General features: G+C 36.6%; 1 protein-coding gene across 5 annotated transcripts in view; it reads right to left on the bottom strand.

Annotated features, from left to right (window-relative positions):
- Positions 1 to 210: 210 nt before the first annotated feature.
- LOC108387119 (bifunctional glutamate/proline--tRNA ligase) overlaps positions 211 to 14,052 on the bottom strand; it is a 74,109-nt gene continuing 60,267 nt past the window's right edge. For 3 of the 5 annotated variants that reach the window (XM_073221393.1, XM_073221394.1, XM_073221396.1), the window contains 7 exons: positions 13,324 to 13,479; positions 11,347 to 11,544; positions 10,712 to 10,885; positions 6,278 to 6,438; positions 4,195 to 4,273; positions 679 to 743; positions 211 to 577 (listed from right to left, as the gene is read on the bottom strand). In XM_073221393.1, the coding sequence (XP_073077494.1) occupies positions 427 to 577; positions 679 to 743; positions 4,195 to 4,273; positions 6,278 to 6,438; positions 10,712 to 10,885; positions 11,347 to 11,544; positions 13,324 to 13,479 (984 nt within the window). In that variant the 3' untranslated portion in view covers positions 211 to 426. Of the gene's footprint in view, positions 578 to 678; positions 744 to 4,194; positions 4,274 to 6,277; positions 6,439 to 10,711; positions 10,886 to 11,346; positions 11,545 to 13,237; positions 13,480 to 14,052 lie in introns of those variants that run through there. The other 2 variants (XM_073221395.1, XR_012124936.1) reach the window with 2 other exon arrangements.

Below are 14,052 nucleotides of genomic sequence, written 5' to 3'. Positions count from 1 at the left end.
TCAACAGGAAGATTCAGGGCAATTTTAGATTCAGTACAAGTTAAGGAAATAAAGTACTTGAGTATAAAAAAAATGAGATAATTGGTGACTCAAAGTCTGAACATGAGGGATATTTAGATCAAAATAGTTACTACATTTCAGTTATCTTCATCTCTTCATTAAAAATTTCCTTGTAGTACATAAGTTTAGAAACAAATACACAAAACAGTGTTAGTATTAGTTCATGATATTTATTACAGGGGTTGCTTACAGAAAAGTCTTTTTTCCACTGTTAATTTAGACATAAGAATATGTGTTTGTATCATGTGACCTCCCTTTATAACTTTTATTTTTTAAAAATCATAAAACTGTCTATGTCTGGGAAGATATTGATACCAATTTTTTAAAAAGTGAATAGGGTTGGACATAGGTGTTTTGTTTTATCTCTTAGTAACTACGACCAAACAAGGTATAGTACTTGGCAGGGTTCTTGCCACAGATGCATCTGGCTCCAGGCTGCAGCTCACAGAGCGGTTTGAAGGGGATGCAAAGGCTTTTAGCTCCCATGGATGGAGCACCAGGTTCAAGATCTTGATCCCTGAAATTAAAAACGAGTAAGAATTCCATTTATTTATGCTGTATATTACTATTCTTTTTCATTGCCATACCTCACAAGTTTTATCTGTTATTTATACTTACCTGGCAGTGGTCTTCTTGATCCAGTCTTCACAGTCAATTTCCCCACAGAATGGAATCTGAGCAATCTAATAAGGAAAAATGTTCAGTCTTTATAATTCCTTCTTTACTATAAAAGGAACACCTGAGTTCTCTATTAAACTTACAAACAAAATGGCTAGATCTCTCAGCCTTTATCCAGCCATAGTAACCTTGCAAATCAGCTGAGGACTTGTACTTAGAGGTGCAAGAAATAGGAGAGAATGTCTTCCCACATCCAAAACCCACAAATCATAAAACATGAGGACATGTTTGCAATACACTTAAATGTCCAACTAAACTGGCTACAACAGAGTGCCTGAAAGGAAGGAACACAGGATGGACAGACCTGGGTCCAAACTCCAGTTGGACTTCCCTCCCTCATTTCAAACCTGGACTCCAGCCACTGTACCTAGCTACCTGGTGATCAGGACGCTAGAGGGGAGACAACAAATAGTGAACACATTTTTAAGCTTTATTTACAATAATAATTGACAATCAGGTAAACCTCATTTATGCCACACTATTTTAACATGTTATAGGTAAGTGAATCATTTCTAATGTCCAAAGGTATCTGAAAGCCAAATCACTTTGTATCAGAAAAGAACACCTCTCAAATTTTCTTTCACAGACCATACATAACAATGGGAAGAATGAGGAGACCTGGGATTTTATCTTGATTCTGAAATTCACTGCCTCTTCGAACATCTCTAGCCCTATGTTTTCTTTTGTAAAATATGGATGTCAGACCAGACAAGAATGAAGTTTTCTCCCAGTTGTGACTTCTAAATTTTTCATGACATGTCTACTTCAAAGAGAGGTGATCAACAGATTGGTAATATACACCAACTGTGAAAATACATACGTTACATATAAATACATCTATTTTCATGTAATTGATAACGTCACCTTGGATAAATTTACTAAAATCAAGTCCTATAAATCAGACATTAAAAAAAATATTCATTTATATCAACAGACAAGAATAGAAAAATCAATCTTTTACATATAATCAGGTTCCAAAGATCCCTTTCTCCTCCTCCCCTCCTAGTAAATACAACTTTATTTACAATATCCTCACCAATGTTGGTCAGTCAACACATCGAAGCTGACCTATATGACGGTGAGGTGGAGTATGGAACTGACTCCTGAACACAAGCAACAAAATCTGCTTTGATCTTTATGTGCTCTCTGGCCATAAAATTAAAACACTATATTCTGCTTTAGACTAGATGTTGAAGTCTTTCCAGTAGCTTATCTAATGTCACAATAAAAGACATTATTCCACTAACATCCATTGAGATTCATTTCTTTGAAAGCAATGGATCAGCTGATAGTGACCTCTATTGGTTAACTCTTATGCAATGTCAATAGATCGCACTGCAAAAGCGAATACTGTATCTCTAAAATAAAGGGAATTTTAAAACTCAAAAATTAATGGAACAAAAATAAAATAATCATAAATAAATTACAGTGAAAGGAAAAATATACACTTCACCAGATGGCTATTCATTCTCTAGCCCTCTATTAGAAGTATGTAGTTTGGCTCAAGTGACCAATGATAGAAACCAGAAAGGTGGAAGATTATTAAGGCAATCAACCAAGAAGAGAAGGCTAAATATTGAAAAATTATGGATCTGAAGGGGATTGTAAAATGATCTGTTTTGAGATAGTATACAGATTAGTAAAAAATAAGAGCCAGAGAGATTAATATTTTCCCAGATAATGCAATAAGGGACACATTAAGAGGTTATGACCATAGTATTAAAACCTGTATTATACTGCCAGAATGAATTTAAAAAAAAAGAAAAGAAAGAAAGATACAAAGTAAGTGCTTTAAACTTTGTCAGAACAGAGATCTAAATTCTAGTATATAGCTTGAGGGAATTCATTTAGACTCTGGCCTATGATTTTCTCATTTATAACAGGGGTACAGAGCACTGGTCGTAAAATATGTATACCAGAACACTAACGTTTGTAAGTGATTCACTCTATTAATTAATGATTTTGCAAATCAGTACCTCTTCTTTCTGAAAATTAAGTTTTGGGTAGGAACATCTATGTACACAGAACACATAAAGCTGAAAAAATCTTGAAGAAGTGTTAATTACTTAATTACAAAGACCTATGCAGTTCTAAGGAGCCAGAGTACTCATTCCGAAAAACAAGGTTAGACTCGAACAATACTTTCCCCCTTATTATTCAATCAACTAAGGTCTGGTAAGTATGTATGGTCAGAGAACTGAAAGAAACACTTTTAACCTCATTTTAGGAATCTGCACATTACATTTCTAAAGCTGAAACAATGCTCATTTTAGGAATTTACACCAAGCTGGAAAAAAGAAATTAAAATTTTCAATAATGAAAACATTAGGGTCATACAGAATGAATGTTGTTTTAGCCAGCACATCAAGCGTGAAAAAAGCTTTTTACGTAATCAGTTCAAAGTATTATCCAAAATGATATGTTGCAATGCTTTAGGGAAAGCTGGCCAACCTACTCTGCCTGCCTGATGACACAGCCCAGAAGGCTGATGAATGGGTGCTGCACAGCAGGCCTCCAAAGGGAAGGCTACTGATACCTCCTCTACTGCTTAATTTGGCTATTCCCCTAGATTCGAACAGCCCTCATGAATCAGAAAAAGCCCCTAGAGAAAGGACTGTTAGGAGCTGTAGAGCAATCATAAAACTCAGCTTGTGACCCTGCACATTCCCCTCAGGCCAGTGGGTTATTATCCCTGGGCTGGGAAATAGAAGAAAGTTCAGGTGACTTCACGGTACAACTCCCTGGCCAACTTGGCCCCCAGGAGAAACAAGAGATGACCAACATGGGGTGTGGGTCGGGAAAGCAGGTGGGAAAATCTTGGTAGAGCCCCCTTATGAATCATTACTATAGAAATAATAGTAAGTATTGTTAGACTCAAAATGAACAGAACAAGTGCTGCTCATTCTACTGTAAATGGTTTCAGGGAACTATGGAAAAACATGCCTCACAAGAGAGCCTAGGTGGGAGTCTGGTTAAGCAAATTTTAAGACACATTCAGAGGACATTGTGTTGCCTTGCAGAAATTTAACCTCAGATTAGAGCAATAAAAAAATCTTGAGGAAAGGCCATAATGACCTTTCATGGTTGGGAAGGCAGGAGAACATTCCAAGATTATGCCATAAATCACCTAATGGCACATTCTTTGATGATTTTATGTAACCAATCCCCTATATGTTGCTTGAAATTTCTATAAATAGGCCAGCTTAGCAATTTTGCTAGAGTCTGTGTCCTCACTCGCCGACACTGTTCCTCCTTCAGGGACCTCTGGACTTGTGGAGCGGGACTCTGGCAGGTGGCCCCAATTAGCAAAGCCAGTGGAAAAGAGTATATAATACTAAGTAAATAATCCTATTGTGACTCGCCTTGAAAAAGAGGTTAATAACATGTATAAGTTGAGTCTTAAAATAACATTTACTGAATTATTTTTATATTCAAAGTTTTTTAGAAGTCTCCTACCTTTCCAGAATCTAGAACCTTCTGAAAATCTTCCATTGTATTAGCCACAACCATGTGAGTCTTCAGATCTTCAGAAGCCCTATCAAAAAATAATTAGAAAAGAATACATACTTTTTCTTTATATCACAAAGTTCATAGGACAATAACCTAGAAATGAGAACTCAGTTTGAATCTCATTTTTGTCACTAGTGATGTCATCCAGAAAAATCTCAGTTAACTGATTATTACTGCATTATTGTTAATATTAAATGAATGGGGAATTTGCCAATCACTCAACTGGTAATAATTTTGTTATTGCCATTAAAAAACTCTATTGACCAACACTCTATTCCTGACAATACCACTTACTGCTTATGAGGATCTGGGTTTTTTTAAAACCTCTCTGGTCTTAGTTTTCCCTTCTGCAAAACTGGAAAAATACTGAAGCAAGTCTAACTACCATAAAGGATTGTTCTAAGAATCAAACACAAAAGCATGAAACTGGTTTGAGAAAGAAAAACACATAAATACACACTGTTCAAGCTATCTTTACATACCATGTCATTCTGTAAGAACCTCAGGTTTTAGAAATGAAAATTCTCTTCCATATTCAAAGTCACATATTATATAAAGATGCCTCATGGGAGGTGACTAAGGAAGACACAGTTTTCTTTTCTGAATCTCAGGGCTAAGAGCATGTGAACTCTGTGCCAGCAACAGCTAGCTGTCACCAAATCTTTCCCCTTCTTCCAACTTTCTTCTCATGAGATGAGCCCATATGACTAAGTTAAAGTTAATGAAACCCAGAGAAAGGAATATGCCACTACTCAGGCTTAGGCCTTAAAATGGGAAAATGTACTTTACGCAACTTGTATTATTAACATACATTTATTGAATAAAAATGTTAACATAAAAGGATACTTTTTAGCCATTAAAGCTGTGGTTTTCCAACCAGGCGTGTGCATGTGAATCATATAAAGAACATATCAACACAACAGATCACCAGAGCCTATGTGAAGGCTAATGAATCAGAATGTCAGGTGTGAGGCCCAGGTGTTTCTGTGGCCAAAGCTCCAGGTGACTCTGGAGAGAATCCCCGGAAAAGAACCACTGCACTAAATGTACCAGCTGAACGGCAGCGATCAGGCAGGCAACTGTATAATCTTTCGTCTCTGACAAAATTACCTGTTCTGAGTCTGATGAACTTCAAAAGGATCACTCATTTGGAGGTCAATTATATCTTTGAAGTAACCCCTCAAGAGACTTATCATTCCCATTTTAGGGCAAGCAAGCCAAAAGAAGAAAAATCACTTGCTTAAAAACATGTAAGTAAGCACCAAAGCCAAGGCTAAAATTAGGTCACTCCTTAAATAAAAGATTTATGGAGGCCTGATGAGGTAAGGCACAGGGTATAAGAAGATAAACAAACAAATAAGATGTACAAACAACCGTCTCCCAAACTGAGCTTCTATCCCCAGCAGTGGTGGGCCTCCCTCTTTGCTTCAAGTGGGCAGGAAGTAAATAAGGTGCCACACATATGCTACCAATCTTCTAGTGCCTCTGCCTTGAGATGTGCGATTCTAAAAGGCCTCTCTCCATAGGTCAGGGCAGCCCCGAGGCTCCCCTCTACCCTCACCCACAATCCCAGTCAGCAGTGCTTAGCCTTGGCTACACATCATGATCACCTACAGAGCTTTAATGCTCCAGTTGCCAGGCCCACTCTAGACCAATTAAATAAACATTTCTGGGGAACAGACCAGATGCTGTTATGTTTGAAAGCTTCCCTTGTATTGCTAATGTGTTTTCCGTATGTAAGAATCAATGCCTCAATCCCTCAAATTTTGTATGGCCTAAAAGCCTGGATCTAGAGTTAAACCAGATTAGTCCATGGACAGTCCATCACTACAAACCTAACAAGGAACAGACAGCAGTTAGGAAAATAATCGTAATACAAGTCAAAGCATGAAAAGAAAGGTGAATGCAGACCCATGCGAGTTCAGAGGGGCGATTACTTCCAGTTGGGGTAAGCAAGTAACTCTTCAGTGTAGAACACAAAGGCAGAGTAAAATTTCAAAATGAGACATAACAGTTCTAAAGAACTAACCTTGTAAAAAGGTTAACATGGATGTCTTCCAAAATAGCTTGAAGTTTAGTCTCACCCTCATTTTCAGCAACTGTCAGCTTTTCTCCAGTATCTCGTCTGACAGCTACGAACTGAGAGCTCTTCATATCACGTGGCCCAACTTCAAGTCTAACTGGAACTCCCTGGAAAACAAAAAAGGCAGTTAAAATACGTGCATGTCTCCAATTGAATATGGAGACTTATTTCATGGTTTTATCTACTATACATCATAAAAAACACACAAAAATGCCATAAGCAAACAACAACAAAAAGCACAGAATATTCCTGAGATACTGCAGAAACCTATTCCAATAAGAAAGTGTAAACCTCAGAAAAAAATGTACTGCACAAGTTGTTCTAAGCTAAGAAAGTGCTTAAAGAAGAAATGGTAGTTGTTCTGATCAGTGTTCCTACCTTTTCTCATGCAAGAGCACAACATAAAAAACTCTACCTGTATGGCACACGGGGATAAAAAAGAGAAGCCTTCTTGAAACTAAAGCCATCTCAAGGCGCTGGTAAGGACCTTGGCACACCCGTGACTCACTCACAGCACGATGGTATGCTTTGGGGCTGGAAAGCCCTCACTCTGGATACTCTAGCATGTCTCAGAATCACTGAAGGGCTTGTTAAAGCACAGGTTGTTGAGCTCCACCCACTGAGTTTCTTATGACAGCAGGTCTGAGGATTTTTACTTCTAACAAGTTTGCAAGGGATGCTCGTTATAGGACTGCACTGTGAGAACCAGTCCCTTGCAGCCGCTGGCTCTCACAAAGAACCCTACGGACTGTCTGCAAGGTTAAGGCTTGTGAATGTTCAATCCTTGTGAATGCATGTAATTCCATGGGGGGATTAAGGATTAGAGAGACTAATTTTTAGACCTAATTTTCGGCCTAGAACTTAGTGAGGAACAGTAGGTTTTTAACATTTTTGAGTGAATGATCCTCTAAAATTAATTGGATTTTTTAAATTTGAGTTAGGACCCCTACATACAGTTTAGCTGATTGGCAATCCCCCAAATCAAAACCAGAAGAAAATTTTTAAATGTTCCTCTAGAAAAGAAATTTACCTCCTAGAGAAGACTTACTTATAAAATAACTGAACACTATGGAACAAACTACTGAATGCTAGATATTACACTATTTTATTGTTTTCCTTTATTCATCCAATACACGCATGTGTCAAAAACAGTATTAAGTACAATGAAATTTAAAAGATGAATAAGAGAAGGAGATTCTGTCCTCAAGGAACTTCATGTTTTGTAGGGTAAATAAGGCAGGCACACAAATAATGAAAGTCAATACAGAAAATCACAAGAGAGAGTCTATCCTCAGCTGGAAAAGATTAAAGTTATGTAGAGAGCAAATAATAATGAGTAAACTCATCAAAACTGAAGAATACTGTATAAAATAACTGACCTATAATGACAAAAGCATCAATATTGTGAATGACAAAGGCTGAGGAACCACTACTGATTACAGGAAACTAAAAAGACATGACAACTAAATCCAATAGGCCTGTATCGTGTACTGGTAGAGAGCGAGCTGCAGCAGCCCAGAGCAGGGTGTCAAAGCCGGTCAAGGTGAGAGGGCGCCTCTGCACGAGAAGGGCCTGGCATGCTGCGACAGAGCCTACGTAGCACGAGGAGGGCATCACCCAGTGGAGTGGGTGGAACGGCAGTGAGAGGTTAGTTGTATACATGGGGTCTGATCAAAGAAATAAATATATTAAGGATAAGTGGAGCTAGAGAAGGGAGTCAGACTGGAGTCAGAGAAGGGAGTTAAAATACGGAATAGGAGAAAACTGAGTCCTTTGGTGTTTGATTGGAATCAAAGGTACTCCACAGCACCATCTACTGGGAAGGCTTGGAAGCCATGGATTCTCAAAAGCAATGAGCACATCCAGCACTAATATACCCTTCTCCACTGAACAGAACCGGGGGTTCTTAGAGATATGGCTGATTCCGGGGCTGGGGCAGGGAAAGCACAGATAAGTCATGCCAAAAACAAGGAGGTGCTCAAAAAACACAAAAGTCAGCTATAAGGGATCCTACCAGTCATACTGAAGACACTTTGAGCATCAAAATGATGATACTAACAGATTACATAAGCCTCTCAAAAATATCAGAAACTATGGTTCCATAAAAATATTAATTAAAGCTAAGAAGAAAGGTGCTCTGTTGCAATCATCGTAATCCAAGAAGAACTGTGGAACCATTCCAGACTGACTAAAGAGACATGGTAACTATAAGCAACACAACTCTGACCTAGATCCTTCTGCTATGAAAGACACTAGTGGAACGACTCACAAAACCTGAATGGGTTTTAGAAGTAGATGGCAGTGTCATGTCAGTGTTAGCATCCTAATTTTGTTCACTATATTGTGATTATATGTAAGAATACATTTGTAGAATGTAGGCATCAGGTGAGCATCTTATTTTCAAATGGTTCAGGCAGGAAAAATCACTTTTTTGCACTATACTTGCTTTATTATAAATACATGACTGATTCATGATAAAAAATTTTTATAACCCAGGTATAAAAAGTAGTATAAGACACAGAGGTAGAAAAACAGAGACTGAGAAGAGAGAAAAGGATATATATATGAAAGGGAGATACTGAAAGACAATCTAAGACCAAATCATGGAGAAAGCCTACATTTTGTTGGTGGTTTTTTTCTAAGTAGTTATGAATTTACTGATGAAGGACTGTTTTTTTTCAACACAAAATTACTTAATCAACCAACACAGTAAAATGAAAAGTAGTTAATTCAGTCCTGTTATTTTCCCCTATTTTTATAATACAGATAGAGGATTGAAGAGTTATGGGAGAGTTATAGGCTCCAATCTGGCAATCAAACTATGTAACTCCTTATTAATCTGAGTAAGTCTCATGATACATAGGACCATTACACACACACACATACACACACACTCGCACACTTCAAAAAATTAATCACTATCAAATGAATCTAGACCTACATCTCCCAAAATGTTCTCTTTCCTCAGGAATTCTTGGATTAAATGGAAATAAAATGGCACTCAAAAGTAATCAGTACTTTTTACCAGTACTGGACTCTTTCTTAGCAGTCTTTAATTTTAGGCATCAAGTTTAGAACTTAGGTGTGTTTTGTTTTCTTGCCTGAGAACTGCAGACAAGGGAATAGCAGCAGAGCCAACTCACACTAAGATATCTCCCCCACACAGTATGGGTTCCCCAGGGTACTGAAAAGATGAGGGACAGAGACAAAGTCAAATCAGTCCCAGGAGGAGAAGTGGGGTACAAGAGAAAGGGGAAGAGGAGGGATACAGAAGCGAGTATGGACAACATTTTTCCCCTTTCAGTCCAGCAAGTAGCAAGGAGTTAAGTTTCTCCTTCCACACTTGGTACCTCAGACAAGTACAAATGGCTTTAGACAAGCTCCTAGTGGAATCACAGAACCGCTATTTCTAAGTAAGCAAAAAAGACTGCCATTAAAGGGAAATTACACAGAGAAAATACTCATCTTTAAAGTCATTAAAGGTAGGAGAGAGTGTAAAGAAAAGTTATTACATAAAAGGGAAGCAATATCAATATAATTACTATTTTTCAGGGCATAAGAGTTACCAGCTTAGGGGGCCTTTTAAAACAAATAAAGGGATATATTAGCAACTTTAGGAACCCTACATGTATTAATATTAAATAATCCTAACATTGCTGGGCTTACATGTCTGAAAGCTTGGAGATGCAATCTTACTACATCTCCTCATCTATTTTTCTGTAATTTGAGTTTATAAATTCTCAACTTCTAATTGCTATATCTAATAAGATCCCCTGTTTCCGCATAGGAAAAAATGGCAAGAAGTCTGAAAAATGGAATTAAGAATATAGATCAATAACAACATGCAATAAATGACAGTTGTATTAAAGACATTAAACCAGAATTTAAACTAGCTTTGAATGTACAAAAATCAAATTACTGTGAAACAATGCAGTGTAAAAAATAAAGTATGAAATTAATTTCTGATGTTTTACAGATTAGCTGTAACATTGAAAATAGGTGATTCATACACTGTTATTCTGATGGATTTACTGTTGAAATAACTTATTTATTATATGAATTTCCAGTATAAATATTTCGGTATAACAACCATGAGGCTTGGTAATAATAAACAAGGTCTTCAGGATCACTTGTATTCTAACACAATAAAAATTAGCTTCCACAAAAAACAGTTTTAAGTTTAGCAAATACATAAAAATATATATATAAACTAAGTTTAAATATCACTATCACAAGGTTTTGAACTGTGCCTATGCTCAACACTGAGATGGAAAGAACTCATTACTATCAAAATACAGAAAATGAAAAAGCATATAGAGTAAAGAAAATATAAATCCCAAACAGAAGTGTGAGAATAAAAGATAATGCTGAAGAATTTACCTTGAGCTCCCAGTGATTGAACTTCCAACCCGGTGAGTAGTTGTCTCGCAAATCAACTCTAACTCGAATATTAACGCTGAGTAACCGCCTTTGATAATCATTGCATTTTGCAAACAGAGCATCTCTGTCCTCTTCAGAAAGTGCATTTGTAATGCCACAAGGAATAACCACAACCTAGAACCCAGCACAATACCACAAATTCATACAAAAATTGGAAAGAAGTCATGCCAATATATAACATCCAGGAGACAAAACCTATACTAGCGACTATACATCCTTACACAGATCAATGTGATTTCTAATCTATACAGAATGTCCAGCTACAAGCCTCCTATTGCCTGTCCATGCTAAATGCATTTTCCCTTGACCTACAATTCATTTAACTTACTAAAAATCAAAAATTGATTTCTAAAAATGTTTTACACAAAGTAGCTAAAAAAAATTGAAAGAGTACTAAGAGCAGTAACACAAATGACACATAGTTATACAATACTAAGGTCTAGATTGTACTTTGTTGTTTCTATATCAGCAAAATCTACCTGAATAATACTCTGAAAATCGCACTTTCAAATTTCTTTTAGTAAGTATGGCTTTTATTTCACAGAAGGAATGATAAACAGAAACACTGTCCTCACCTGCACACAGGCCACACGGGGTGGTAAAACTAAGCCCATGTTGTCCCCGTGAACCATGGTCATGACACCAATGGTTCGAGTTGTCAGGCCCCAGGAGTTCTGATAGGCAAACTGCTTCTCTCCTGGTGTCTTTGGATCTTCAAAAATGATTTCAAACATTTTTGAAAAATTCTGTCCTAAATGATGTGATGTTGCTCCCTAAAACAAAGAAAGGAATATTAAGCTTAATTTTAATGACCTAGTGTGCCTTTAAAAATCATTACTGTAAAAACAACAAATTTGACTAGATCTATACTGTTGGAACTCAACCAAGAATTAGGAGAAGTGCAAGTTGTAGCACTCCAAAATCTTACAACTACAGACTATCTACTGTTAAAAGAACATATGGGATGTGAATAGTGTCCAGGAATGGGCTGTTTTAATTTGTCTGATTTCTCTCAGACTGTTCAAGTACAGTTGGACAATATCCATCATATAGACAAATTTTCACAAATGCCTAGGGTGCCTAACTGGTTTTCTTGGCTTCACTGGAGATGGCTGGTAATTATAGATCTGCTTTGGTTATGTAACTGTATTCCTATTATGTTAATGTGTGTGCACAATTTAATTAGTAGTTTAAAACCTATACGTGCTCATGTTACTCTACAAGAAGATATGTCAAAGAAATAATCAATCTTCCTATGTTTTATTCCATCTGCTACTTCTATAACTTTTCTTCTTCCTTCCTAATTACAACCCTTTAGTAGAATTCGTGCCTCATATAGAAAATTACCGAGTATCATAATTCTTCCAAGTGGTAAAGATACCTCAAGACAAATGCTAGGCATAGAAGCCACAGGGCATAAATCTGCAAAGAAGTAAAAAGCTAACCTGTTCAAACAATATGGCTTCTCTCTCACTTACCAACTTTACATTTCCCTGTATGGCCCCGGAAGATGACTGGTTAGCCAGAGACGGGTAAGATTCCTCAAGGGAGGAACAACCTAAGACAGGCACAGTCACAGGGGGGCCATCAGGTGAGAAATTGGGGATCAACAGTGGTGAGGCTTAGAACCTCAACCCCCCTGTTTTGAGAGAAATCTTCTGCATCCGTGGATGTTTTATTGTCCTTCTCTAGCTTGGATTAACACATAGTCTACAGGCACACACCTGATCATCTACATTTGCCTCTTACAGCACTAAACTGTGTTTTCTACCTTTATCTTGCACCTACCTACCACTTCAGCATTTTATTAAAAATAAAAATAATAATAATAATAATAAAGGGAGAAATGTGGGATCCACATATAAATCAAGTATAAAAATCAAACGAATATTCATATTTGACCTGTTGTTTATAGTTCATAATGCGTGATCAAAACCAAAAGTTTCTGTGATGACTGCCCTTGTACTGTTCACCATGTAAGAACTTATTCGCTAGGTAAGAACCTGTTCACCATGTAAGAACTTGTTCATTATGCTTCAGAAGATTGGAGACTGACGAGAATTAGGCTTGGGGTGGATTAATGATTGTACATTGAGTCCCCTATACAGAATTTTATTGTTGTTAACAACCATTTGATCAATAAATATGAGAGATGCCCTCTCAAAAAAAAAAAATCATTACTGTAAGATCACACACCTGAGAGTTGTGTTAGACCTGCTTTATCTTCCCTGATTTTTTACAATAGACTTGTATTCGTCAAAAAATACTGTAGAAGTGTACTGCTGTGAGCAGCCCTTTTCACTGGGGTAATTTTAACTACAAAGGTTAAAAAGGAATTCATGCTTTGGTAATTCACGATACAGGCCCTGACTTAATTGACCCTGGAGATTTATAGGAACAAGACACATTTGCCTGAAATTACAGTATGGTTTAGGAAGCACATAAATACTGTTTTTTTAAGTGTACCTCTCTAATGAGAGCTGGAATTTGTTGGATCTTCCCACAGACTTATGTTTGCAGTCACCTATGAATCCTATGCAACACGCTGATACCTGGATAGCTCTTCCACTAGCAGATATAAACGCTTCTACAGTGGTTGTATATTCTCCTCCTGCAAATTTCTCCTTTTCAGTCTTTCTTCCTTTTACAACAGGAATTGCTAGGAGCTCTTCATATACTTGAGCATATAAATCAAGTATCTGCAAGACCTGTTAACAAATTTTAAATGTAAAAGTGTTCAAATTGATGGTATATTTAGTTGTTATAGAGTTATGATACTGTACTATTTAAAACTAATTGTGGTGGAAAAGCAATTCAAACAATAAAAACCTTTTTTATGGAATGATTAAAGCAGCCAGTGCAAACATATTAAGAAAGACATTCAACAAAACAGTGTGAAATAGAATAACTTTTTAAAATGTACATAAACTTAGAATGTAAGAGAAAATAAATGTTCAGGAAATATATACAAGAGAAAGGGTGAAAATCTGATGAATAATGTATTTCACCTGTGGGATTATAATTTCTTCTATGTGGTAAAGTGCAAAAACATTTCCATCTGAAAATTTTAAACAGCACATTTTCTAATAAAATTTCATTGAGGAATTACATTTGAATTAACTAGTTTTTTCTTTTAATAGGTGAGACATAAACTTTAACTAACAAAATAATTTATGCTAGGAAATTATCTTTTTATGTTATTTTGAGAGCAGATCAAACTTCAAGCTAGTGTTCCTTATTGAATGATTACTATGTAAATAGACAGCACCACATTATTTACT

The sequence above is a fragment of the Manis javanica genome, chromosome 14 (assembly GCF_040802235.1).
Source record: "Manis javanica isolate MJ-LG chromosome 14, MJ_LKY, whole genome shotgun sequence".
Lineage (NCBI taxonomy): Eukaryota > Metazoa > Chordata > Mammalia > Pholidota > Manidae > Manis > Manis javanica.
This window is presented reverse-complemented; position numbering and strand designations above follow the sequence as displayed.